The sequence below is a fragment of the Ranitomeya imitator genome, chromosome 5 (genome assembly GCF_032444005.1).
Source record: "Ranitomeya imitator isolate aRanImi1 chromosome 5, aRanImi1.pri, whole genome shotgun sequence".
Lineage (NCBI taxonomy): Eukaryota > Metazoa > Chordata > Amphibia > Anura > Dendrobatidae > Ranitomeya > Ranitomeya imitator.
This window is the reverse complement of record NC_091286.1, coordinates 685505661-685532281: the sequence shown is the minus strand read 5'-3', so window position 1 is coordinate 685532281 and position 26621 is coordinate 685505661. Positions and strand designations below refer to the sequence as shown.

At 43.2% G+C, this 26621-nt stretch overlaps 1 protein-coding gene across 2 annotated transcripts in view; it reads left to right on the top strand.

Moving 5' to 3' along the window:
- FZD3 (frizzled class receptor 3) overlaps positions 1-3082 on the top strand; it is a 75990-nt gene extending 72908 nt beyond the window's left edge. For both annotated transcript variants that reach the window (XM_069728395.1, XM_069728394.1), the window contains exon 7: positions 725-3082. In XM_069728395.1, coding sequence (XP_069584496.1) covers positions 725-938 — 214 coding nt within the window. In that variant the 3' untranslated portion in view covers positions 939-3082. The remainder of the gene's footprint in view (positions 1-724) is intronic.
- The last annotated feature ends 23539 nt before the right edge of the window (positions 3083-26621 follow it).

The following is a 26621-nucleotide window of genomic DNA, read 5'->3' as shown; positions in this document are numbered from 1 at the left end:
CCAGTAGATCGTTCAGTCACCAGCCTCTTTACCATACATAGGAGCGATCCTGTGTTTACTATGAGAAAGCTGCCAACATCTCTGCTGGTGACTTATCTCCGAAGGATGGAAGCGTTTTAAATCCGGCATGCCCAAGCGACATCTTCCCCGACCATCAATTGGCCGGAACACCCATACAAATTAGGCTGTCAGTCGAACCCAACATTGGTCTAATGTCTATGTGACGCTTTAAGAGTAGACAAATCTCTGTCTAGAGGTGAACTTCTGTATCAGAAGTCTGCTTTGTCTGCAGAGCACCCATACTAAGTCACACCCTTAACTGCTCCTGTGAGTGTCGCGAGACTCCCATAGACAATATATGGTTGCCTGGTCCAACAGTAGGTTGAGGTAGACTTTACTGTGAATGGTGGTGTTTGGGCCTTGCTTTGAGAATTTTTTTTTAGTGTAACTCTCTATATTGTGTTGTTTTGTTTCATTTCCCAATATATTTTTACATGAGTCAGAGCTAATTTCTTTTTCATACAATGGCTCCAAATCCCCAAATTACAATTTCCATGAAATTCCTTCTTAAGCTGTCTTTTTTTGGAGACTCAGTCTAGAGTAGTCTTCCTATTCCATCTCACTCATTATGAAGCATTGTTATTAAAATGTTGATTCCAAGACTTGCACTTACTGTCTGAGCACAAAGAAAGTATAATTGACCCATGTATTGTCCTTCTCCTAGGTACACGCCGTGTAGCTACCGTGGAATCGAGGAACGGCTCCCACACGGCAGCATGTCACGTCTCACAGATCATCACTCTCTACACAGTAGCACCCACAGACTCAATGAACAGTCCAGACAGGGTAGTATTCGAGACTTAAACAACCCCCTCTCTCACATCACACATGGTACCAGCATGAACCGGGTCATTGAAGAGGATGGAGCCAGTGCTTGAACGACTTGGTGACAATTGCTCCGTGAAATCCACCATGTTACCTTACCTACATGTGTTGATCGAACAGAAAAGCAGACGTGAAACCTTCTGAGATAGGTGGAACGAAGACTATTTCAGCTGACAGGACCATAAACTGGAGGACCTGTTGTAGCAAAATCTACTGTAATGTCCACGCAAGGTTCCATATATGCTATGAACGATGATAAAAATCATCTCCTGGTGCTTTTGTTTTCGGAGATGTTCTCACAAAAAAATAGTTCTCCAACAAGAGAACAGTCCTCAATGTTGGTTCATTTTGTGTCTCTCCAAATAACATTGTTGGATGAATTATTATTGTTTCTCCACCTTCATACCTGGACTCTTAAATTATTTATTTGATCTTGCAAATCAATGTTCTTCATAATTGTTTTCCAAGAAAATTAAATCTAAGAAAGTGTAGAACCTTCCGAAAAGTTTAGGGTCCTTACTGCTGATTGGGTTCCACCATGGCACATGTCACATCACATGAGTTATCATTCTCTACACAGTGATTCCCTGAGGAGTCTGGGCAGATTTCGAGTCCTTACAGCTACAAATGTCATATAGGTGTTCTTTATGGCCAAGCTTTGGTGGTGACTCTGGCCATGAGATCTTCAGTTGGGACCAGAATAGCTTGTGGCAAGTGCTGCACAATTCGAGCCTTGCAGTTTATACCCTTTCGAGTGAGATCCCAAAAACATGTGACATAGACACTAGTTCATTAAGGAAGGGTTACGGGCAGTCGTTTCAACTTGTGTCAAGTACAGTTTTGGTATTACTTGGTGTTGAAGTCAAGTTTTTAGGAATAATGAAGTCAACGATGAGGCAACACTAAGTGACCCGTCCAGTTCTCCAGTTCCATCATCAATCATTGGCCTTCATGTCCAAAGGACAATCGATAGTAAATTGAGAACTGGACTCTTGAATTGTTTTTTTTTTTTTAAATGTTTTGAGTCCCTGAAACCTTTACCAACAACAGAAGCCATAACAACCTCTTGGACATAACGTTAGCACTGGATTCTAGAAGTCAATGTGATCAGTGTGGGTATGTTTAGAAAATTCTGGTACAAACTTCTGAAAATTATCTTGTAGATATGTGAAAAGAATTTGTAATTTTTCAATTTTATTTTATTTTTTTTACAAAAATTTGGGTTTGGCTTTATTTAATCCCAGTTGTTGTTTTTTTTTTAACTTCTGATGAATGTGGGTTTACTGCAGTATTTAACCTCTTCCAGATCATAGGGAGATTTTTTTTTTTCTGTTTTAAAGAATTATCTTGAAGGTCAAATGCTGTCATTTACGACTATGGAAAGTTTACAGTCATCTGGTAAATAATTAACTTTTTCGCGCAATTTTGGCAGCTTACTGGGGAGCTCTGTGGCTTCTCCAGCCAAAACATCTCAATTAATGGATTGTCGATTTTCCAATAGAGCATCACAAATTATTTTTTGTGAACACCATAACTACTATTTTTGGGGAAATTAGTGTTAAGTTCATCTTTTCATTTTCTAATAATGAGATAAAGGCTTAAAACTAGGCGGGTGAGGAAGAGACAATCTGTACCACAAAGGTGAGGTTGTAGAAGACGGTTCCATAGCGATACTAAGCCCAGCAACAAGTTAGAAGATGGTGCAATCTTCTGATTTGTTATAACAGAACATTAATTTAGGTACAAAATTAAAGGCTATCATTTCCCCTCCCAAATATGGCGGTGAGTAAGAGAAGAGCTTTTCTGGTCCAATTTGCTAAATCATGAAAATGAGGGTCTCTCCAAAACTGGTGCACTCCATTATTTAAGGACTGATATGATCCAGTCTCTACATTGCATCTTCCTGCTGAGCATCATGGGAGAGACGTTTGTACCCCACACCCATTGTATGATGGTCCCCTAGATTGCTGTACTATTATTTGCACTCGTTTGTGTAGATTTATATTGTACCTACCTGTTTACAAGGTGTCAACTTCTGATCTGTTACAGACCTTTTATTTTATTTTTATTTTTGTGTTAGCACTTTAACCAATGAGTGTAAAAAGTTGTTTCCTCTTGTCTATAGATGTACATTTCAGTTTAGAAAGAGGTTGAATTTTTTTTTTTTTTTTTTGGTAATAAAATTTTTCTGAAAATATGTGAAAGTTTTTGATATTATTTTTTTATTACTTAAAAATATTAAAAATGGTTAAACAAAAAATGTGGGCAAGTCATATGACGTATAATTTCACAAGGATGTATAACGACGCGGCACTCAATAGTATGCACTTGAAATGGTGAAAATTTTAATTTGGGCAACCCAAAAAGCATAAAGTACATTAACGTTTTGGCCCTGAGAGCAGGTCTTCATCAGAATGGTGCTGTAGAAACCATGCATAAGTACAATTAGCGCTATAGCAAAGGCGACTGCTGGGTGGCGCTGGCTAGCGAAAACAGGCGCCTTTACCACGGCATAAATTGTACTCAATCCGAGCACCATTCTGAAGAAGGCCCGGAATATGTGCTGAAACGTTAATGTACTTTATGCTTTTTGGGTTGGATGAATTAAAATTTTCACCATTTCTAGTGCATACTATTGAGTGAGTTACATAGTAACATAGTAACATAGTTAGTAAGGCCGAAAAAAGACATTTGTCCATCCAGTTCAGCCTATATTCCATCATAATAAATACCCAGATCTACGTCCTTCTACAGAACCTAATAATTGTATGATACAATATTGTTCTGCTCCAGGAAGACATCCAGGCCTCTCTTGAACCCCTCGACTGAGTTCGCCATCACCACCTCCTCAGGCAAGCAATTCCAGATTCTCACTGCCCTAACAGTAAAGAATCCTCTTCTATGTTGGTGGAAAAACCTTCTCTCCTCCAGACGCAAAGAATGCCCCCTTGTGCCCGTCACCTTCCTTGGTATAAACAGATCCTCAGCGAGATATTTGTATTGTCCCCTTATATACTTATACATGGTTATTAGATCGCCCCTCAGTCGTCTTTTTTCTAGACTAAATAATCCTAATTTCGCTAATCTATCTGGGTATTGTAGTTCTCCCATCCCCTTTATTAATTTTGTTGCCCTCCTTTGTACTCTCTCTAGTTCCATTATATCCTTCCTGAGCACCGGTGCCCAAAACTGGACACAGTACTCCATGTGCGGTCTAACTAGGGATTTGTACAGAGGCAGTATAATGCTCTCATCATGTGTATCCAGACCTCTTTTAATGCACCCCATGATCCTGTTTGCCTTGGCAGCTGCTGCCTGGCACTGGCTGCTCCAGGTAAGTTTATCATTAACTAGGATCCCCAAGTCCTTCTCCCTGTCAGATTTACCCAGTGGTTTCCCGTTCAGTGTGTAATGGTGATATTGATTCCCTCTTCCCATGTGTATAACCTTACATATATCATGGTCTGGACCATTTCACTTACGGAGTGACATATACCCTCATTTACTGAATTTTCACATGCCGCCACGGTCCCTACATGCACAGCGTATCCACTCTCAATGCCTTGGATTGGTTCCACTCAGTTGGGTGTAATTGGGTTCCTTGGGGGCGGGACTTAAAGGTCCCAATTTTACCAATAGCAAAGCTGTTAAGTGTTCTCTAGTGTGTGCATCAGCTCTGATTTCCTGGATGGAGGATGAGATTGAAACTAGTTGTACTATACATTTATTTTCAGCTCTGCCCTTGGTCGCTACCAAATTGCCCCCAGTATTTCCAGTGCTGTGCCGCTGAATGTGGGCAGGACTGCAATGTGATTGACAGCTGAGCAGGACCTAGGCAGGACCGGGGATAGGACTAAAGTAGCCATAAATTACCAACACTGAGCTTTGTATTTCTAGGGTCAATAGAGGGATAGAAAGCAGAGGGTGGTTATAAATGGTATAGTCTCTAACTGGGTCGCTGTGACCAGTGGGGTACCGCAGGGGTCGGTATTGGGACCTGTTCTCTTCACCATATTTATTAATCATCTGGTAGAAGGTTTACACAGTAAAATATCGATATTTGCAGATGATACAAAACTATGTAAAGCAGTTAATACAAGAGAAGATAGTATTCTGCTACAGATGGATCTGGATAAGTTGGAAACTTGGGCTGAAAGGTGGCAGATGAGGTTTAACAATGATAAATGTAAGGTTATACACATGGGAAGAAGGAATCAATATCACCATTACACACTGAATGGGAAACCACTGGGTAAATCTGACAGGGAGAAGGACTTGGGGATCCTAGTTAATGATAAACTTACCTGGAGCAGCCAGTGCCAGGCAGCAGCTGCCAAGGCAAACAGGATCATGGGGTGCATTAAGAGAGGTCTGGATACACATGATGAGAGCATTATACTGCCTCTGTACAAATCCGTAGTTAGACCGCACATGGAGTACTGTGTCCAGTTTTGGGCACCGGTGCTCAGGAAGGATATAATGGAACTAGAGAGAGTACAAAGGAGGGCAACAAAATTAATAAAGGGGATGGGAGAACTACAATACCCAGATAGATTAGCGAAATTAGGATTATTTAGTCTAGAAAAAAGACGACCGAGGGGCGATCTAATAAAAATGTATAAGTATATAAGGGGACAATACAAATATCTCGCTGATGATCTGTTTATACCAAGGAAGGTGGCGGTCACAAGGGGGCATTCTTTGCGTCTGGAGGATAGAATGTTTTTCCACCAACATAGAAGAGGATTCTTTACTGTTAGGGCAGTGAGAATCTGGAATTGCTTGCCTGAGGAGGTGGTGATGGCGAACTCAGTCGAGGGGTTCAAGAGAGGCCTGGATGTCTTCCTGGAGCAGAACAATATTGTATCATACAATTATTAGGTTCTGTAGAAGGACGTAGATCTGGGGATTTATTATGATGGAATATAGGCTGAACTGGATGGACAAATGTCTTTTTTTGGCCTTACTAACTATGTTACTATATTACTATGTAATGCTACAATGCAAAGTTCGAATAATACTGCCACACCATACCCATATACTACCACCATGATACCGCATGATGAGAGTCCAGGCAGACAACCCCTTTAAGCTAGCAGTTACAGCTGCTCCATAAGAGGGACATTGTGTCACAGGCCAGGCTGGTGCATCCACATCCGCAAGTCGTTAATACCTATTTAAAAGCTCATTTGCATCTAGACATAAATTAACCTCTTTAAGCTTTGGCGGTTTCTTTTAACAGTTCTTATACTATAATCTCATCAGAGCCCCCTCGGATCAAGGGGTAAGCTGATAATGAGTATTTTCCGGCTGCTGCACACTAATCCCTCGGAACTGAAAGATTGTGCATCTCACTTCTGGGTAAGTGCTGTGGTCTGGATGGTTTTATAAAAAAATGGAGCCCCGGGATAACAATCAAAGTATCTTCATTCCACAAAATGCTGCCATTAAGTGCCAAGAAAAGATTGGTACATACAAACCACGTTAAGCGTCATATATCGCTCAAACAATCTGCAGTATGTAAATAATACTTCTGACATACTTCCATATACTGCAAAGAAAAATGAAGTATGTCTCCCAGAAAATTACTGCAATTACACGTTTTGTTGTACACATGTTTGTGTGCATTGGAACAACACCAAAAAAATGGAGAGAGAGAGACAAATTGGACATAATTTCACACAAAACTCCAAAACTGAGTCAGACAAAATTGTTGGCACCATTCCAAAAATGTCTGTAAACAACTTTGTTTCACGCATGTGATGCTCGTTCAGACTCACCTGTGGCAAGTAACAGGTGTGGGAAATATAATAATCACACCTGAAACCAGATAAATAGGGGAGAAGTTGACACGATCTTTGCATTGTGTGTCTGTGTGTGACACACTTAGGGCTCCTTTTCACTTGCGAGAAATACGTGCGAGTCTCGCAGGTTAAAACCAAGCTCTGGCGCCGGCACTCCAGAGCGGAGCGTGCGGCTGCATAGCAATATATGGAGCTGCACGCTCCGCTCCCAAGTACCGGCGCCAGAGCTTGGTTTTAACCTGCGAGACTCGCACGTATTTTTCGCAAGTGAAAAGGAGCCCTAAGCATGGAGAACAGAAAGAGGAAAAGAGAACAGTCTGAGGACTCGAGAACCAAAATTGTTGAACAATATCAACAATCTCAAGGTTACAAGTCCATCTCCACAGATCTTGATGTTCCTTTGACCACGGCATGCAGCATAATCAAGATGTTTACAACCCATGGCACTGTAACTAATCTCCCTGGACATGGACGTCAGAGAAAAATTATTGAAATGTTGCAATGCAGGATAGACCGGATGGTGAATAAGCAGCCCCAATCAAGTCAAAAAGAAATTCAAGCTGTCCTGCAGGCTAAGGGTGCTTCAGAGTAAGCATGAAATATCCATCCACTTGTGAATGAAATTAAATGCTATGGCAGAAGACCCAGGAGGACCCCACTGCTGACATAGAGACATAAAAAGCTAGACTGCAGTTTGCCAAAATATATGTGAGCAAACCAAAATCCATCTAAGAAAGTGTCTTGTGGACAGATGAGACCAAGATAGAGCTTTTTCGGGAAAGCACATTATTCTACTGTCAACAGAAAACAGAATGAGGCTGACAAAGAAAAGAGCACAGTACCTACAGTCAAATATGGTGGAGGTTCAAAGATGCTTTGGGGTTGATTTGTTGCCTCTGGGACTGGGTGCCTTGACTGTGTTCCATCATGAAATCTGAAGATTACAAAGGGATTTGGGGTCACAATGTAGTGCCCAGTGTCAGAAAGCTGGGTTTGCGTAATAGGTCTGGCTTGGCTGAATAAGAGGGTTCTGATGGGGAGGTATAAGGGGTGAATCGATGTAGGGAGATTTATTGGCCATGCAATGCTCTTATCCTAACTCATGAGACATGGCACTTTAAAAGGGTAGATATTGACTTTTAGTATAGCTACTTCCAATAGGTGGCGGTATAGTTCCTGATCTCTTCCTCTTTGAAGAGGCTAGTTTGTGTATAGCCCCCAATGATCACTCATCGGAGGCACCCCGGCAGTAAGTGTTACATTTTCCTGCAGCGCCACCACAGGGAAAAGAGAGCAAAAAGATTTGCAGGATGCTGGTGCGTTACTGCCAGACCAGAGGTCAGTAAACCTCCTCCTACCTGTGTCAGGCTCGATGCCCCTTCTAAGTAGCCGGCCCGGCACATCGATGACATCATGCTGGACCTACTAATTGGAGTGACTCTGGTCCAGCAGCAATGGAATAATGATGTGATCACTGGACAAGGACATGCACATTTTTTGCTCAACTCTACAGTTAACTTTTTCTCGATCCAGAGTGTCATACAAAAAATGTAAAACCACTAAAACATCATTTGTACCGCAAAATGATACTGATAAAAACTACTGGTTGACATGCAATAATCGCGTCCTCTCACAGATCCATCGACAGAAAAATATAAATGTTGTTGGTGTCAGGAAAATGGGGAAACAAACCAATTTATTTTATTTTTTTTAAGAATTTCATCCACTAAAATAATAATAAAAGAAAACAAAATAAGTTTAGCATCAGCAAAATCCTATTGGGCTGGAGAATCATTTTGCCAAGACATTGAATGCTGTAAAAACGGAACCCAAAAAACAATGACATTGTCTTTTGAGCTCCGACAAAAATATATTTTTTTTTTTAACCATATCACCGAATTTTGAATTTTCCCCAGTACATTATATGGTAAAATGAATGAGGTAATTGAAAACTACAACAGGTATAGGTTTTGGAAGATGGGGAGGAAAAAAATATGAACATTGGGTAACATCAAATTGGTGGGGTTCCATCTTTTGGACACTTACCAGCAGTTTGAAGGAGCTGCAGCTTCTTTGATGGTTCCATCATGCCGTCTACCTAGTATCGACAGTGCAGGATATGGCGGCGTTATACCATTGAAGGGACTATAATGCAATATTCTTTACTGCTGCTACCAAATAGACAACATATACAGTAGGTAGATGTCATATTATAAATACTGATTGGTCGGACCCCCACTTAATAGTCACAGCCTATCCCAATGATGGACCACCATGATTAATTTCCAAATAAATATGTGATATATACATCTAATTTGCATACCTTCTTTACGAGGAACCATGGCCCTGCCTTTGAGACTCTGTATTCCAGAAACTTTACCTCCTAGACACATCAAAAGCCTCTTACGCAGATAACCAGCACCCCGATCTGTACTGATGAGGGGCAAGGACATCAAAAAGGTGTCTCCAGATAGGTGTCTCTTTCTTTTGGAGGAAACTAGTTTGGTTACTATCCAAGGTTCTGAAAAAAAAATCCTTAGTGAGGAGCTGCCACCAAGTCAAAAGTGTCCAGTTTTCACCCTTACGGGTTGCCATTACCGTTCCTCCACTGATTATTCCATTGCTGTTTTTTTAATCTGTCATCCAACACCAGAGAAATGGGCTATTTTTTTTTTTTTTGCAAGGGGGCGTGGCTCAAACAGTAATTATGCGGAGCCTAAAGACATGCCCTAGAGGATCATGTGATGGCTGCCAACGTAGCATTACCTGGTACTTTACCACTTTCTATGGTAGTATGGTGGTCTCCACACAGAGGAGCCGCACCCTCTAATACTCAGCTAATAGCGGCAGACCACGCGCCTCCGTCCAACGCCTCGATCTCAACAGTGCTCGCATTCTCAGGATGCAGATGACGCTCAATACAATGGTGGAAAATAGAGCCGTCAGCGATATGCCCCACCATTCAGCCTGTGCGCCTTAGTCTCAATGCACGATGACATAGATCACGCCTGCTGCATGCAGCCTCAATGCAGGAGGGGTGAATGGTTTTATTTCTATTTTTGGTAAGTCAGTACTTGTGGAGGGCACTGTGGGGTCTCACATTGTGGGGACTATATGGGCATCATACTCTTGGGGGCACTTCGGGGGCATCATGCTTTGCTTGGGCACTGTGATGTCATCATACTGTACTTGTGGGAGTACTGTAGGGCATGGTGTGTGTTCACTTTCTGGGTATCATACTGTACCAGTAGAGGCAATTTTGGGGTCATCATACTGTATAGAAGCTATAAAGGGGTATCATTGTGAGTAAAAACACTACCGGCTTCAGTGGCAGGGTATTTAAGGCACCACCTTTAGCCATGTTAAATTATGCCCCCCATTGAGGAAGCATTGTGCGAAACGGCGCTGTCGGGGTGAGAGGACGTGGGAGCTGGAACCTTTGCACGCTGCACTTTATAGGTACTTCACCTTTTTATTTTATTGTTTGTTCATATTCACTTTAACATGACTTTGACATCATTTCAATCACATGTCCGTCACTTTTTGGTCATGACACGGATCTATCTTTATTTTTTTAGATCTTTTTTTTGGTCATGACACGGATCTATCTTTATTCTTTTGAGATCTTTTCAGTTCAGTATCTATGTTTGCAGTTGCACTGTGCACTTTATGACTTATTTATGCATGAATTGATATGAACTAGTGTCACTTGATATATATTTTCCTTTTGAGAGTCTTTTTTTACTCCATTTTTTTTTCACTATATCGAAGTACTCTATAGGCATATCATTTATCATTTTTTGTGATTCCATGCTCCCTGCCTCTTCTCTATTTGTTTCTGTTGTTTTAATATTCTATTTTTTATGTACAAATATAATAAAGATGTATTTTAAACTTTACATTTTTGCATTTTACCGTTTTTTCCTCTAATTGGTTTTGAGGATGTGCATATAAATTAAAAAGCTTCAGTGGCAGTATTATTTCCGTGTATGTGCTGCAATTTTTTCCCCTATTCCAGTCTTTAAAAACTTGGGATGTATGCCCTTCTGTGGCTGCACTTGAGCACCGTAACCCCACCTACGCCATCTTTTTTATTTTTTTTTTAGGTATGGCCCAATTTAGACTTTTGATATGGGTCTTCATGATTCCTGTGTATGTCCCTTTCTGGTAAGACTTCATCTTGACCGCCACATGAAGTGTGCGACCATCTGACATCCTTCTCTTGGCACCTGACATCTCTCTTCTCTTCCCCAGAAGATCTGGGGTCAGTTCTCCAAGATGTTTGGAACAACCTCCTGCCAAAATTCTTCATAACCTGTGTACAATTGGTGCACCTTGTTGGATAACCATGGCTGAAAATCGAGGGATACTTTTTTTTTTTGCCTGCTTTTTGGGGTTTTTGGGGGAATTACATTTTTCTTGCCATTTTCAATAATCTTTAAAATCTGTCATTTTTAAAAAAAATTCTAAAGGAAAGAAGGGCGAAGGATTGAAAAAATAAGTCTAAAATTGGCATAAAAGTCATGAAAAATTTGAGGTAAAAATAAATATTCCTAAAACACAAACTTTTATTGCAAAAAAAATAATAATAATAATAAATTGGGGCAAAGTAAGATATTAGAAAGTTGCAAAACTTTTCCTAATAGGTATATAATATTTTTTTATAGGTCACTGTTCACGCCACCGACACTTCCTTTACATAACTCTGTTCTAACATTTCATCACCTGTCCGTGAAAAATACCTTCCCACAGGATAAGTCCCACGAGGCAGTGACCTGTTCATGTTCTCTTCTCTCATTACCTCCTGTACGTTCACCTTCACACCTCAAATTCCTTCCTTGCCCCCATTGGTGTTGCCTCAAGCCTCCCCTACTACATCCTCACCTAAGACCCTCATGAGAAATATGTGTCATTTTTTTTTTTTTACGCTTTCCTTTTTTTTTGTTACGTGCTTTTCAGACTTTTTAGACCTTTTCAGTGAAAGGAAAAATGTGTCCAAAAATTATCCCTTGCATAAGTATCCTTCCGATTTAGCTTTGCTCGTCTTGTAGTCACTGATTCAGTATGGTTTCCACATTGTAGCTGTTAGTTGTCTGTGTCAAATTGTCAGCGCCAGAGTGCCCTCATTAAGTGCAAGAATGGAGTGCCCATATTAGCACTATCCGCAGAGAGTCAGGCGGAGTGCGTCCAATTAAAGTGAGAGCAGAGAGTGTTCCAATAAACAACGACAGTCTCCATTGTAAGTCTCTGCAGGGAGTGCCACCATATACAGTGCCAGATAGTTCCCCCAATTATAGCATCAGCAGAGTGTGTCCCCATTAACAGTGCTAGACAGAGTGTCCGCAGAGAGTGCCCTCATTAAAAATATAGCACAGCGTACCGTCAAAAACAGAGCCACACAGAGAGCCCCAAATTAGTGTCAGCAGAAAATACGCCCACTATCAGTGCCAGATAGAGCACTCAATTAAAGTGTTAGCAGCTAGTACCCCCATTAACAGTGTCAAAAAGAGTGCCCCTAATTATTTGCCAACAGAGAGTGCCCTTATTAACAGTCAAAGCACAGCGTGCCATCAAAGACAGAGCTAGACAGAGAGATCCCCCAATTATAGTGTCAGAAGAGAATATCCCCGGTTGCAGTGCCAGATAGAGTGCGCCCAATTAATGTGGCAAAATATAATGTCACATCAGTACATACCCCCATAAACAGTACCAGACATACTCCATTTAACGATATCAGCAGGGAGTGCCACCATAAACACTACCAGACGTACTCCATTTAACGATATCAGCAGGGAGTGCCACCATAAACACTACCAGACGTACTCCATTTAAAGGTATCAGCAGGGAGTGCCACCATAAACAGTACCAGACATACTCCATTTAACGATATCAGCAGGGAGTGCCACCATAAACAGTACCAGACATACTCCATTTAAAGGTATCAGCAGGGAGTGCCACCATAAACAGTACCAGACATACTCCATTTAAAGATATCAGCAGGGAGTGCCACCATAAACAGTACTAGACATACTCCATTTAAAGATATCAGCAGGGAGTGCCACCATAAACAGTACCAGACATACTCCATTTAAAGATATCAGCAGGGAGTGCCACCATAAACAGTACTAGACATACTCCATCTAAAGGTATCAACAGATCAACAGGGACTGCCACCATAAACAGTGCCAGAGAGTGATAACACCCAAATTAATTAAAATATTTACAGAAAGACTCAAATTAGCAAAGACTTTAAAAATATCAAGGGGGCACAGTGTGCCCAGATAAGCGGTCACAGCAGAACATACTTGCATGTACAGTGCAGACAGTGTCCCCATAAACAGTACCACTCAGAGAGTGCATCCGATGATAGTGTTATTGGAGAGACCCCCAATAAACAGCGTTGGGCACTAATTTATCTGTTGTCACCTGTGAGGACAAGAAAATCCTTAGCTCCGTGGGGTGGTCACGGGTGGACTTTGGTCTCTCACTTAGACAGCGCCAAGCCTGTTTTCATATAATAATAATAATAATAATTTTTATTTATATAGCACCAACATATTCCGCAGCGCTTTACAAATTATAGAGGGGACTTGTACAGACAATAGACATTACAGCATAACAGAAATACAGTTCAAAACAGATACCAGGAGGAGTGAGGGCCCTGCTCGCAAGCTACAAACTATGGGGAAAAGGGGAGACACGAGAGGTGGATGGTAACAATTGCTTTACAAATGGAGCACACGTATCTCCTGCACTACACTCTCCCTGAACTGTGTGAGGAACTTTTCCACAAAGCCACCCAACAAGTTACTGGAAAACATGTCTCCATAAGTCGACCAAATATCATATCAGGTGGAAGTATTTACTTTAGATTTCATGCCTCGTTTTGGAATTTATGGGTGGCATAAGCCTTTCATCTTGACTGCTAGGAATTATAAGTATTTAAGACATAAGAAAAGCAGAAAGTGTACAGAGATTGAGAAAACGATAGGCACACGCAAAGGGGGAGAATCAGCCACCTTCTAAGCCGCCATGACAATTGCGTAATGACCTGTAACACATCAGACCTGGCTGAGAAAGCACCTTCTCCACGCCTCAACAGGATGCCAGCTATGAAGACGCCCAACTATCATCTCTCCATCGAATTGGAACTAGGTACAACTATGAAGATCTATAATGTGATTATGAATCATTTTCCACCGGGTAGATAATGTGGATGTCGATGACCTGGTAGGTAAGCTATCTGGTGAAGACAATGTCACGTTCACTGTTATTGGAGGCAGCTTTGCTTGGTTACTGTCAAGATCTTTCTTTCTAGAAATCTCAGAACAAACATCCATAAGATTAGTCATTCTTATGAAAATTCTCTCAAGGCACTTTAGCTTGGTTGTTCAAAAACATTCTCTCTACACATCTCAGCTTGGTTGATCTCAAGAATGTTCTCTTTAGACATCTCAGCTTGGTTGATGTCAAAAACGTACTCTCTAGACATCTCAGCTTGGTTATTCTCAAGAAAATTTCCTTTAGACATCTCAGCTTACAGTAGTTGTTCTCAAGAACGATCTGTCTAGATACCTTGGTCATTCCGAAGAACGTTCTCTCTAGACTTCTTAACTTGGTTGTTCTGAAGAATGTTCTCTCTAGACATCTTAACTTGGTCGTTCTGAAGAATGTTTTCTCTAGACATCTTAACTTGGTTGTTCTGAAGAACGTTCTCTCTAGATATCTTTTCTTGGCTGTTCTTAAGAATATTCTCTCTATGACACTTAGCTGTGCTAAAAAATATTCTCTCTAGACATGTTAGCAATGTTGTTCTTAACATCTTCTGTAGACTTCTTAGATTGTTGGTTCCCAAAAGCATTCTTTTTACATAACTTTATTGTTCTCAAAAATAGTTTTTTTTTTCTCAAGAATATTCTGTCTAGACTGGATAGTTTTTTTTTATCACAAGAACTTTCTGTTTAGATGTCTTAGCCTGGTGATTCTCAAGAACATTTTCTCCAAACAGCTTAGCTCAGTTGTTCTCAAGAACGTTCTCTCTAGACATCTCTGCATGATTGTCATCAGAATGTTCTCTCTAGGCATCTCAGTTGGTTCTGTCTTGTGACTAAGTCTTCATTTAGGTAAGGAGTAGGTGAAGCAAAGAAATGGCCATATATGAGTACTGCCACAGTCATTATAGTTTATGGAAGAAGTGAAACACTCGACTGTTCCAGCGTCTCGCATAGTCTCTTTCTTTCAGGACTGCGAATGGGACAAAAGAGGGCCTCGATTCTTCTAAAAGGGAGACCTAAAAATAAAATCAGCAGCTATTAGATTTTTATGCTTATGATGTTATATTGCTATTTGGCACATGAGGTTGGTTCAATCTGACATTGTGGCCTTTGGACCAAAAAAAGTTTATGTACCCCTGCTCTAGACATCTTAGCTTGTTGGTTGCTAAGAGCATTCTCTCTAGACATCTTGGTTGTGTTGTCCACAAGAAAGCTTTACCAAGGTAGTTTGGTTGTTCTCAAGACTGTTCTCACAAGACATATTAGCTTCATGGTTCCTGAGAACATTCTCTCTAGACATCTTGGTTTTGTTGTCCACAAGAAAGCTTTACCTAGATAGCTTGGTTGTTCTCAAGAATGTTCTTCCTAGACATATTAGCTTGTTGACTTCTAAGAGCATTCTCTCTAGACATCTTGGTTTTGTTGTCCACATGAATGCTTTACCTAGATAGCTTGGGTGTACTCAAGAATGTTCTCGTTTTGGCATCTCAGCTTCAATTATCTAAAAAATGTTCTCTCTGAACAGTTTGGTTGTTCTTTAGGACATTTCCTCTAAACTACTTAGCTTGATTACTTTCAAGAATGGTCTCTCTAGACATCTTTCTTAGCTGATTGTTGTTTTCTTTCTTAATATTTTAGTTTGGTTGTTCCCCAAAATTTTCTCTCCAAACCTTTCAGTGTATATGTTTTTAAAAATGTTCTTTCTAAACATCCTATGTTACTTACAGTCAAGTATGATATTTCTTCACATCTGATCCTGGATGTTCTCCTGAATGTTTTGCCTAAACATCTTGGCATGTTGTTCACAAGAATGTTCTCTCTAGAGACCTCAGCTTAGTTGTGGTCAAGAAGATTTTTCCAAATAATTTTCTTTCTTTAAATTAAAAGCAGCCATATCATTCCCAAGTTTATTTAGAAGAGCTGTCTTGTAATTCGTATCTTCTCATTTTAATGATCTCATAGGGTAAACTACACCACTAGAGGTGGGGCAATCTTGCCTTGCGCAGGCGTGTACTTCGGAGGACACAGCATGAACTTCAACCCAATATTGCGGCCAGCATGCAGCCAGTGGGTAAAGAAAGGGTGAATCAAACACCCGAAAACCCCGCCCATATGACCGCAAACCTGTCCCGCCAAATTCAGGTGACAGGTTCCCTTTAAGGACCAACAATTATTAGCTTCCAGGAGACTATGTCCACCATAGTTGGTAATTATAAATAATAGACAACATGAACATTTCTTATTGGCCTTTTATATAATTTTTGGTTAACTTTTCAGCAATTAATAAGGCTAAGGCAACAGGTGTCCTATCAGAAATGCTAGATACATATGCAGCATACATCATCTTCATCCAGCGGTTACTTGTTGTAATTGTTCCTGCTTAATTTTCTATAATTTGGTAATGAGCAAAATAGTGAGTGCAGCTCTGGAGTATAATACAGGATGTAACTCAGGATCAGTAATGTAATGTATGTACACAGTGACTGCACCAGCAGAATAGTGAGTGCAGCTCTGGGGTATAATACAGGATGTAACTCAGGATCAGTAATGTAATGTATGTACACAGTGACTGCACCAGCAGAATAGTGAGTGCAGCTCTGGGGTATAATACAGGATGTAACTCCGGATCAGTAATGTAATGTATGTACACAGTGACTGCACCAGCGGAATAGTGAGTGCAGCTCTGGGGTATAATGCAGGATGTAACTCAGGATCAGTAATGTAATGTATGTACACAGTGACTGCACCAGCAGAATAGTGAGTGCAGCTCTGGAGTATAGTACAGGATGTAACTCAGGATCAGTAATGTATGTACACAGTGACTGCACCAGCAGAATATTGAGTGCAGCTCTGGAGTATAATACAGGATGTAACTCAGGATCAGTAATGTAATGTATGTACACAGTGACTGCACCAGCAGAATAGTGAGTGCAGCTCTGGAGTATAATACAGGAGGCAGTGGCGTAACTACAAAGTTAGGGGCCCCGGTGCGAACTTCCAAATGGGGCCCCCCCCCTGCAGCACTGCCATGCAACTCAATGTTGGGGCAGTGAGAAAGACACGAGCAAATGGTGACGAGGGGGCAGGGGACAAGGACACAAGGGGGCTAGGGGAGACAGGCACAAGGGTAACATAGGGGGGCTACGGAGCAAGGAAGACAGGCACAAGGGGACACATGGGGGCTAGGAGGCAGGGGAGAAGGTTACAAGGCGACTAGTGGGCAAGGGAGACTGACAGAAGGGGACAAGGGAGACTGACAAAAGGGGACTAGTGGGCAAGGCAGCCTGACACAAGGGGCACATGGGGACAAGTGGGCAAGGGATACAAGCACAAGGGGACACAGGGACAAGTGGGAAAGGGAGACTGACACAAGCACAAGGGGACAAAGGAGACAGGCACATGGGGACACACAGGGACAAATGGGCAAGGGAGACTGGCACACGGGGACAAGGGACACAAGTCCCTAACACACACACACACACACACGATACCAGCTCATATACACAACTCACAATCTCCTCTCTGGTACAGGGGTGGCTGATGTAAATCGGCTGCAGCTCCGCAGCTTTTCCTGACTAAAGCGGCTCCGTCCCGCACCTCCTCCCCCTGCTCTCACTTTCTATCCCGGGGCTGCAGACTAGAGCAGAAGCTGACAGTCTCACCCGGCATGATGACTGGAGCTGCTTCCTGTCTCTCACGTGCCCCGGCTGCCCCCTCCCCCTAGATACGCCTCGGACTGTTGCCGTGCAGGAGGAATCTCCTGCACTGCAACATGGTGTTGGGTGCCTCTGACCTGCCGGGCCCGGGCCCCTGACCTGCCTGGCCCAGTCGCACTGGCGACCGCTGCGACCGCGGTAGTTACGCCACTGACAGGAGGTAACTCAGGATCAGTAATGTAATGTATGTACACAGTGACTGCACCAGCAGAATAGTGAGTGCAGCTCTGGAGTATAATACAGGATGTAACTCAGGATCAGTAATGTAATGTATGTACACAGTGACTGCACCAGCAGAATAGTGAGTGCAGCTCTGGAGTATAATACAGGAGGTAACTCAGGATCAGTAATGTAATGTATGTACACAGTGACTGCACCAGCAGAATAGTGAGTGCAGCTCTGGAGTATAATACAGGAGGTAACTCAGGATCAGTAATGTAATGTATGTACCCAGTAATGCAACTTTTTTGTAGATATTTTGTACATAAACTAAATTGGCCATGTAATCATATTATGGTTGTGTTCATCCTTCAGGTTGTTCCCAGTCATCCATTATATGGAGCCATCAGTCGTCTCTGAATCTTTGCTTTACTTCATTATATATGATTTTATCACAGCGCTGTACAGACATTATCATCGCTGTCCCCATTGGGACTCACAATCTAGGTTCCCTATCAGTCTTTGGAGTATGGGAGGAACCCGGAGGAAACCCACACCAGCACGGGGAGAACATGCGCGCTCCTTGCAGATGTTGTCCTTGGTGGGATTGCATGCAGGGCCCCAGCACTGTAGTGCTGATGACCACTGAGCCACCATGGTGTGGTATTATATATAACAGACATATAGTGTGCAGCGCTCCGTACACATGGATTGCTGGATGCTGTGAGCCCACCTGGATATTTTCAGATTTAATTACTTCTTCAGATTTCCTCCAGAAACATTCCCGTCCTATGGGTCGCGGCATAGAATGGAGGACATCACGGGTCACATCACTGGAATAGCCGCTTCCATAAGATGGCCAAAAGGCTAGTGCGTGAAAGGAAAGGTTAAAAAGCTCCCAGGTGTCTTTTGTTCCAGTTGTTTGGCTGAGGGGACATAATCACAGCGGAGGGGACACATTCCTGGTACGTCTGAATACAGGTTACATTACAATACCCCATAATGGCTGAACTGCTAAAGGGAGATTCTGATTAAAAAAATCGCTTTCTGACATGTTATAGCAAGAAGTAGTTAATGGTGGGGCCAATATGGTGGTCTATAGAAACTGTGAACCCCTGTGTGTGCTGAAGGCACCTTGGTCATGGAACAGAAGGAGTGAGTATGCTGGATGGCATCTTGGTAGTGGAACAGCAGAGCCGAGTATGCTGGATGACATCTTGGTAGTGGAACAGCAGAGCTGAGTATGCTGGATGACATCTTGGTAGTGGAACAGCAGAGCTGAGTATGCTGGATGACATCTTGGTAGTGGAACAGCTGAGCCGAGTATGCTGGATGGCAGCTTGATAGTGGAACAGCAGAGCCGAGTATGCTGGATGGCAGCTTGGTAGTGGAACAGCAGAGCCAAGTATACTGGATGGCAGCTTGGAAGTGGAACAGCAGAGCTGAGTATGCTGGATCACAGCTTGGTAGTGGAACAGCAGAGCTGAATACGCTGGATCGCAGCTTGGTAGTGGAACAGGAGAGCTGAGTATGCTGGATCGCACTTTGGTTGTGGAACAGCAGAGCTGAATATGCTAGATGACAGCTTGGTAGTGGAACAGCAGAGCTGAGTATGCTGGATTGCAGCTTGGTAGTGGAACAGGAGAGCTAAGTATGCTGGATCGCAGCTTGGAAGTGGAATAGAAGAGCCGAGAATGCTGGATCGCAGCTTGGTAGTGGAACAGCAGAGGTGAGTATGCAGGATGGCAGCTTGATAGTGTTACAGCAGAGCTGAGTATGCTAGATCACAGCTTGGTAGTGGAACAGCAGTGCTGAGTATGCTGGATCGCAGCTTGGTAGTGGAACAACAGAGCGGAGTATGATGGATGGCAACTTGGTAGTGGAACAGCAGAGCTGAGTATACTGGATCGCAGCTTGGTAGTGGAACAGCAGTGCTGAGTATGCTGGATCGCAGCTTGGTAGTGGAACAACAGAGCGGAGTATGATGGATGGCAACTTGGTAGTGGAACAGCAGAGCCGAGTATGCTGGATCGCAGCTTGGTAGTGGAACAGGAGAACTAAGTATGCTGGAACGCAGCTTGTTAGTGGAACAACAGAGCGGAGTATGATGGATGGAAACTTGGTAGTGGAACAGCAGAGTTGAGTATGCTGGATGACAACTTGGTAGTGGAACAGCAGAGCTGAGTATACTGGATTGCAGCTTGGTAGTGGAACAGCAGAGCTGAGTATGCTGGATCGCAACTTGGTAGTGGAACAGCAGAGCTGAGTATGCTGGATGGCAGCTTGTTAGTGGAACAACAGAGCGGAGTATGCTGGATGGCAACTTGGTAGTGGAACAGCAGAGCTGAGTGTACTAGATCACAGCTTGTTAGTGGAACATCAGAGCGGAGTATGCTGGATTGCAGCTTGGTAGTGGAACAGCAGTGCTGAGTATGCGGAATGACAACTTGGTAGTGGAACAGCAGAGCTGAGTATGTGGAATGACAACTTGGTAGTGGAACAGCAGAGCTGAGTATGCGGAATGACAACTTGGTAGTGGAACAGCAGAGCTGAGTATGCTGGATCACAGCTTGGTAGTGGAACAGCAGAGCTGAGTATACTGGATTGTAACTGGGTAGTGGAACAGCAGTGCTGAGTATGCTGGACAGCTGCTTGATAGTGGAACAGAAGAGCTGGGTATGCTGGATGGCAGCTTGGAGCTAAGCACCCAGACAGACCCCTTGGAACAGCACAACAGAATAAGCATGACAGTTAGAAGAGCTGAGCTGCAAATACAGATAGGCACCTTGGAACAGGATAGATGAGTTTGCAGAACATCAGAGATGAAATTGTGAGCTTGGCAGTACATGCACAGAGCGCAGTATGCTAGATGGCAGGTTGGTGGTGGAACAGCAGACATAATAGTCAGGACAGCAAGTTGGAAGAGCAGAACCGCAAATGCAGACATCTCACGGAGATCCAGTGCAGCCACTTCATGACCGCAGAGATTGGAAATGCCCCGCATTCAGGCTGCTGTGTTTGAGGGGCTACAGCCCAGTCCACGTGTCCTACTAGTGGTCCATCTTATTGGAAAGCATTTAGTTACAAGGAGTTCTCTGGTTCTGGTGACACCAGACATCAGGGCGCCCGATTGGCCATCGTTGTATCTGAATGACCACTGTTGTAGAACTTTCTCCGACTGAGGAAATGTCATATTCCCCTGGTCTTCCTGCTCCTGGATATTTCTCATTTTACTTTCAATGGTCCTTTAATAAGCAAAGAAAGTTTCTAAAACTGTTGGTGTCTGACTCCAGTGGCGTAACTTGAAACTCATGGGCCCCAATGTGAAAGCTCCAACGGGGCCCCCAAATTTTTTAAATCTTTAGTAGCAATAGTGTTTTTCTATAGGCCAAAGGGACTTTTAGGGCCCCCTAGGCTCCAGGGCAACCCCTGCACCTGTTGTAGTTACACCCCTGTGTCTGAGGTGTCTGAGGTCTACTTCAGGCTTCAGGAACTGACTGGGGTGAGTTGGGCCATTTCCACAACTTGTAGAAGAGGATCCATCAGAAGTCGGAGAGGACAAACTCAACTGCTCCTCGCTCCACCATTATATGAGGATGGAGATACAGGTGACATCAGGACGTCCTGCCAACCTCCCAGAACTGCGGGACAACCTCCAAAATCTAGGAATGTGTTTTTGGATCCAAGATTATTGGATGGTATGGAACGATATGACCCTCATGGTGGCGTATCTGGTGTCCGGTGTCACCAACATTCTGTCCACGGTCGCCTTTAGATGTAAACAACACAAAACTGAGCTTTAATTACCCTCCTCAGGTCTAGTGCTGTATCTCCCTCCACATCTCTGTTGTTTGTCTGCAGTGGTTATTTCACATCTTTAGCTCTGCAGTCAATCATTGAGCTTAGTGGCTCTGCCCAGGTAGACGAGATCGGGGCAGCAGCAGATATGCCAATAGCTCATCGTAGTGCACAATCCCACCTGCTCTGGAGGTAGTAGTGGCCCTCTTACCTCCCGGCCCCCCCCCCCCCATGTGGATGCCCAGGTAGACGAGATCGGGGCAGCAGCAGATATGCCAATAGCTCATCGTAGTGCACAATCCCACCTGCTCTGGAGGTAGTAGTGGCCCTCTTACCTCCCGGGCCCCCCCCATGTGGATGCCCAGGTAGACGAGATCGGGGCAGCAGCAGATATGCCAATAGCTCATCGTAGTGCACAATCCCACCTGCTCTGGAGGTAGTAGTGGCCCTCTTACCTCCCGGGCCCCCCCATGTGGATGCCCAGGTAGACGAGATCGGGGCAGCAGCAGATATGCCAATAGCTCATCGTAGTGCACAATCCCACCTGCTCTGGAGGTAGTAGTGGCCCTCTTACCTCCCGGGCCCCCCGTGTGGATGCCCAGGTAGACGAGATCGGTGCAGCAGATATGCCAATAGCTCATCGTAGTGCACAATCCCACCTGCTCTGGAGGTAGTAGTGGCCCTCTTACCTCCCGGGTCCCCCGTGTGGATGCCCAGGTAGACGAGATCGGTGCAGCAGATATGCCAATAGCTCATCGTAGTGCACAATCCCACCTGCTCTGGAGGTAGTAGTGGCCCTCTTACCTCCCGGGCCCCCCCATGTGGATGCCCAGGTAGACGAGATCGGGGCAGCAGCAGATACGCCAATAGCTCATCGTAGTGCACAATCCCACCTGCTCTGGAGGTAGTAGTGGCCCTCTTACCTCCCGGGCCCCCCGTGTGGATGCCCAGGTAGACGAGATCGGTGCAGCAGATATGCCAATAGCTCATCGTAGTGCACAATCCCACCTGCTCTGGAGGTAGTAACATAGTAACATAGTAACATAGTTAGTAAGGCCGAAAAAAGACATTTGTCCATCCAGTTCAGCCTATATTCCATCATAATAAATACCCAGATCTACGTCCTTCTACAGAACCTAATAATTGTATGATACAATATTGTTCTGCTCCAGGAAGACATCCAGGCCTCTCTTGAACCCCTCGACTGAGTTCGCCATCACCACCTCCTCAGACAAGCAATTCCAGATTCTCACTGCCCTAACAGTAAAGAATCCTCTTCTATGTTGGTGGAAAAACCTTCTCTCCTCCAGACGCAAAGAATGCCCCCTTGTGCCCGTCACCTTCCTTGGTATAAACAGATCCTCAGCGAGATATTTGTATTGTCCCCTTATATACTTATACATGGTTATTAGATCGCCCCTCAGTCGTCTTTTTTCTAGACTAAATAATCCTAATTTCGCTAATCTATCTGGGTATTGTAGTTCTCCCATCCCCTTTATTAATTTTGTTGCCCTCCTTTGTACTCTCTCTAGTTCCATTATATCCTTCCTGAGCACCGGTGCCCAAAACTGGACACAGTACTCCATGTGCGGTCTAACTAGGGATTTGTACAGAGGCAGTATAATGCTCTCATCATGTGTATCCAGACCTCTTTTAATGCACCCCATGATCCTGTTTGCCTTGGCAGCTGCTGCCTGGCACTGGCTGCTCCAGGTAAGTTTATCATTAACTAGGATCCCCAAGTCCTTCTCCCTGTCAGATTTACCCAGTGGTTTCCCGTTCAGTGTGTAATGGTGATATTGATTCCCTCTTCCCATGTGTATAACCTTACATTTATCATTGTTAAACCTCATCTGCCACCTTTCAGCCCAAGTTTCCAACTTATCCAGATCCATCTGTAGCAGAATACTATCTTCTCTTGTATTAACTGCTTTACATAGTTTTGTATCATCTGCAAATATCGATATTTTACTGTGTAAACCTTCTACCAGATCATTAATGAATATGTTGAAGAGAACAGGTCCCAATACTGACCCCTGCGGTACCCCACTGGTCACAGCGACCCAGTTAGAGACTATACCATTTATAACCACCCTCTGCTTTCTATCACTAAGCCAGTTACTAACCCATTTACACACATTTTCCCCCAGACCAAGCATTCTCATTTTGTGTACCAACCTCTTGTGCGGCACGGTATCAAACGCTTTGGAAAAATCGAGATATACCACGTCCAATGACTCACCGTGGTCCAGTCTATAGCTTACCTCTTCATAAAAACTGATTAGATTGGTTTGACAGGAGCGATTTCTCATAAACCCATGCTGATATGGAGTTAAACAGTTATTCTCATTGAGATAATCCAGAATAACATCCCTCAGAAACCCTTCAAATATTTTACCAACAATAGAGGTTAGACTTACTGGCCTATAATTTCCAGGTTCACTTTTAGAGCCCTTTTTGAATATTGGCACCACATTTGCTATGCGCCAGTCCTGCGGAACAGACCCTGTCGCTATAGAGTCCCTAAAAATAAGAAATAATGGTTTATCTATTACATTACTTAGTTCTCTTAGTACTCGTGGGTGTATGCCATCCGGACCCGGAGATTTATCTATTTTAATCTTATTTAGCCGGTTTCGCACCTCTTCTTGGGTTAGATTGGTGACCCTTAATATAGGGTTTCCATTGTTTCTTGGGATTTCACCTAGCATTTCATTTTCCACCGTGAATACCGTGGAGAAGAAGGTGTTTAATATGTTAGCTTTTTCCTCGTCATCTACAACCATTCTTTCCTCACTATTTTTTAAGGGGCCTACATTTTCAGTTTTTATTCTTTTACTATTGATATAGTTGAAGAACAGTTTGGGATTAGTTTTACTCTCCTTAGCAATGTGCTTCTCTGTTTCCTTTTTGGCAGCTTTAATTAGTTTTTTAGATAAAGTATTTTTCTCCCTATAGTTTTTTAGAGCTTCAATGGTGCCATCATGCTTTAGTAGTGCAAATGCTTTCTTTTTACTGTTAATTGCCTGTCTTACTTCTTTGTTTAGCCACATTGGGTTTTTCCTATTTCTAGTCCTTTTATTCCCACAAGGTATAAACCGCTTACACTGCCTATTTAGGATGTTCTTAAACATTTCCCATTTATTATCTGTATTCTCATTTCTGAGGATATTGTCCCAGTCTACCAGATTAAGGGCATCTCTAAGCTGTTCAAACTTTGCCTTCCTAAAGTTCAATGTTTTTGTGACTCCCTGACAAGTCCCCCTAGTGAAAGACAGGTGAAACTGCACAATATTGTGGTCGCTATTTCCTAAATGCCCAACCACCTGCAGATTTGTTATTCTGTCAGGTCTATTAGATAGTATTAGGTCTAAAAGTGCTGCTCCTCTGGTTGGATTCTGCACCAATTGTGAAAGATAATTTTTCTTGGTTATTAGCAGAAACCTGTTGCCTTTATGGGTTTCACAGGTTTCTGTTTCCCAGTTAATATCCGGGTAGTTAAAGTCCCCCATAACCAGGACCTCATTATGGGTTGCAGTTTCATCTATCTGCTTTAGAAGTAGACTTTCCATGCTTTCTGTTATATTTGGGGGTTTGTAACAGACCCCAATGAGAATTTTGTTACCATTTTTCCCTCCATGAATTTCAACCCATATGGACTCGACATCCTCATTCCCTTCGCTAATATCCTCCCTTAAAGTGGACTTTAGACAAGACTTTACATAGAGACAAACCCCTCCTCCTCTCCGATTTTTACGATCCTTTCTAAACAGACTGTAACCCTGTAAGTTAACTGCCCAGTCATAGCTTTCATCTAACCATGTCTCGGTTATTCCCACTATGTCAAAGTTACCTGTAGATATTTCTGCTTCTAGTTCTTCCATCTTGTTTGTCAGGCTTCTGGCGTTTGCGAGCATGCAGTTTAGAGGATTTTGTTTTGTTCCAATCTCCTCACTGTGGATTGTTTTAGAAATGTTCTTACCTCCCTTCTGAGTATGTTTTCCTGGGTCGTCTTTGTTCGAGTCTAATGTTTTTCTTCCCGTCCCCTCTTCTTCTAGTTTAACGCCCTCCTGATGAGTGTAGCGAGTCTTCTGGCGAATGTGTGTTTCCCAGGTTTGTTGAGGTGTAGTCCGTCTCTGGCGAGGAGTCCATCATACCAGTAATTCACACCGTGGTCCAGGAATCCAAATCCTTGTTGTCTGCACCATCGTCTTAGCCAGTTGTTTGCATCAAGGATCCTGTTCCATCTCCTGGTGCCATGCCCGTCTACTGGAAGGATAGAAGAAAAAACTACCTGTGCATCCAGTTCCTTTACTTTCTTCCCCAACTCTTCAAAGTCCTTGCAGATTGTCGGTAGGTCCTTCCTTGCCGTGTCATTGGTGCCAACATGTATCAGAAGAAATGGGTGGACGTCCTTGGAGCTGAAGAGCTTTGGTATCCTATCGGTCACATCCTTGATCATCGCACCTGGAAGGCAGCATACTTCTCTTGCAGTTATGTCCGGTCTGCAGATGGCTGCTTCGGTGCCTCTCAGTAGTGAGTCTCCCACCACCACCACTCTTCGTTGCTTCTTGGCTGTACTTTTTGCTGTCACTTGTTGCTGTGTGCCCTTTTCTTTTTTGCTTGCTGGTATTGCTTCATTCTTAGGTGTGCCATCTTCATCCTCTACAAAGATTTGATATCGGTTCTTCAGTTGTGTGGTTGGTGATTTCTCCATGGTCTTCTTGCTTCTTTTGGTCACATGCTTCCACTCATCTGCTTTTGGAGGTTCTCTGACACTTTTTGCACCTTCTGTGACCAGTAGAGATGCTTCTGTTCTGTCTAGAAAGTCTTCATTCTCTTTGATGAGTTTCAAAGTTGCTATTCTTTCTTCCAGACCCCGCACCTTTTCTTCTAAAAGGGCCACTAGTCTACACTTCTGACAGGTGAAATTGGATTCTTCTTCTGGTCGATCTGTGAACATGTAGCACATGCTGCAGCTCACC